The sequence below is a fragment of the Sinocyclocheilus grahami genome, unplaced genomic scaffold (assembly GCF_001515645.1).
Source record: "Sinocyclocheilus grahami isolate Dianchi unplaced genomic scaffold, SAMN03320097.WGS_v1.1 scaffold1621.1, whole genome shotgun sequence".
In the NCBI taxonomy this organism is placed as follows: Eukaryota; Metazoa; Chordata; class Actinopteri; order Cypriniformes; family Cyprinidae; genus Sinocyclocheilus; species Sinocyclocheilus grahami.
Genome location: NW_015506800.1, coordinates 212,611 through 214,973, shown reverse-complemented (window position 1 = coordinate 214,973; position 2,363 = coordinate 212,611). Strand labels below are relative to the sequence as shown.

The window sequence follows — 2,363 nt, the reverse complement described above, 5'->3', positions numbered from 1 at the left end:
GTAGAGACCGATCTTTTCTTTCATATGCATCTGTAACGGATTATCATAAAAGAAAAAACATAGGGCATCTGTGGACTGGATTTTGAAATGTGGGCAATGCACTCAAAATTAATGTGAGCTTGCAGTGAATCGTAAGAAAGGGCCAGAATAAACGACTGGAGAAGACCAGCACACGTCATCAGAAAGTCAATCTGTTTTTAAAGAAACATTTCACAATATTACAGCTTTTGCTGTATTTCAAATTCTGATCAAATAAATGCAGGCTTGAGTAGCAGAAGAGAAAACATCTTACGGTTCAAAAGCGTTTGACTGCTAGTGTATTTTCTGCAGATATCCCTCACCTCGTATGTTATGGTAAGCCACGGCGATCTGGGAGATGATGTATGTGCTTTTGGCGAAGCCTGCTTCCATGAGGCTCTGGTATTTCTGCAGCGCCTCTTTGATCATCTGCAGCTCGGTGAACATGTGTGCCATGAAGAAATCCCTCACCCAGCACTCCGGCAGAGACAGGGACTTCAGCTGAGGAGCACACAACACACACACCAGCTTCTGCTTCAGCGTACATGCCACGAACCACACAGCACACGGTCGCTTTGGAAAAAGAAGTACCATTTCGATGTTGGTGATGAGATTGCAGAGCTCCAGCCAGGATCCCCAGTGCAGAGGCAGAGCATGTGTCGCCGCCACAAAGATCTCCACCGCCTCCTTCAGCAAATCCAGCTTCCGCAGAACCACCCCATAACTGGTGTCCAATCAGGATGATATTAACAAACAGCACCAGAACATCACCGTTTTCTACAACCAGTGGTAATCTCTGCTAATCAATCAGGACAGACCTGCACTCCGTTCCACTATCTGAGAACTAATCTGATACTTACAGATAGAGCCCAAACCCGTCCAGCTCTCCGGCGCTGTGTTCCTTGCTCAGCTCCACCCTGAGCTCTCGCAGGGCTTCGTTTCGGACCTGCCCCTTCTCCAGCGGACCTGCAACCAAACACATGCTGATGACGAGACCATCTCCGCCGGGGACACGGTTTCAGACGCTCAATCTTACCCAGGCTGTCCACGGTCTCGTCGTCTTTCTTCTTTTCGCCTGACTGAGAGAATAAAGAAGTACATTGCTTTGTTCACATTTCACCTCCGAAGAGACGGGGATCTAAAACATTCACATAAAAACAAGAGCGAAGCATCTCACTAGGTAGCGGGAATACATGTAGAGAAAATATGCTTTCTGACTGCGGCAGCCGCGGAGAAAATACGCAGCTCGATCATATTCCTTCAGCTCAAAGTATGATTTGGCCAGACACAGGGCATCCAAATCTCGGGCGTCCTCCTGGAAGAAAGAAGGCGGTCAGTGGTGCTACATGCATTTAACTAGTTCTTCACTGAGCGTGAGGGGCTTCAGGCCTCCAGACTGACCTCGGTGAGCTCCAGCGCTGCAGGGATCTCATTCAGAGGGAGTGGATCCAAAGAAAAAGCCAGTTCTGATGCCCTGGAACACAAACAACAGCTTCATTTGCATGCATACAGACATATCCACCCCCACTTAGTGCATATTCATTATTATTCAGATTATCTGCCGTTTACTGGAAGCTTCTACAAGACATATTCCAGCTATATAACACATTCAGAAAACACAGCAGGGGGATATATGAGGTGATACGTGCTGTATCGTGCTGTATCGTGCTGACACTGAATGAGCGTCGTGTTTATATTCCAAAGGTGTTTAAAGAGTACAGTCTATAGCACTTTCAAATGCACCACTGTGTTAAACGCAGTGTGAAATAACCCGCTAGTGTTCGTGTCCGAGTCTAGCTCTGATGTTTACTAGCTGTCATGCTAACACAATACGACATGCAGTTAAATAACTGGCTGTATTCCTGACATGTGTTACACTATCAATAGAATATCTTTTACCATTTCACACTGTGGACGAGTCCTCTTTCCTTACACTGCGCTATAATCGAGATAAGTTGTTTTTTAATTTGAACCAAGTCGCCGAACTCGCTGCTGCGGGTAGCCGCCATTTTTCATAAATACGTCATGCCGACGTCACCCGAGCGCAAGAGCTGATTGGTCCAACCGCTGCCTCCGGAAAGACGTAGATTACGTTTCTAGAATTTATTCTTAGTTTGAAATGGAGTGGATTGTTGCAATGACTCATCTGTGAGACGTTACTTAGAAGCCCTTCTCAAATTAGTTTGAATTAATTCGATATTTTTTACGACGGAATTCCATGCATATGAGAATAGGTCAAATTAAGACTAACTATATATGGGCTATATATTATGTGAATATTTTTAGATCCCTTTTCTTTTCTCTCTCTCTCTCTGTGAGTGTGTGTGTGTGTGTGTGAGTGAGTG

General features: G+C 45.4%; 1 protein-coding gene across 1 annotated transcript in view; it reads right to left on the bottom strand.

The window, feature by feature from the left end:
* The window catches only part of LOC107571608 (cell division cycle protein 23 homolog), a 7,083-nt gene extending 5,004 nt beyond the window's left edge, over positions 1 to 2,079 (bottom strand). Inside the window, 4 exon segments of the mRNA XM_016257937.1 lie at positions 1,055 to 1,097; positions 1,196 to 1,333; positions 1,420 to 1,492; positions 1,918 to 2,079. Of these exon segments, the coding sequence (XP_016113423.1) occupies positions 1,055 to 1,097; positions 1,196 to 1,333; positions 1,420 to 1,492; positions 1,918 to 2,027 (364 nt within the window). The 5' untranslated portion in view covers positions 2,028 to 2,079.
* Positions 2,080 to 2,363: the final 284 nt, after the last annotated feature.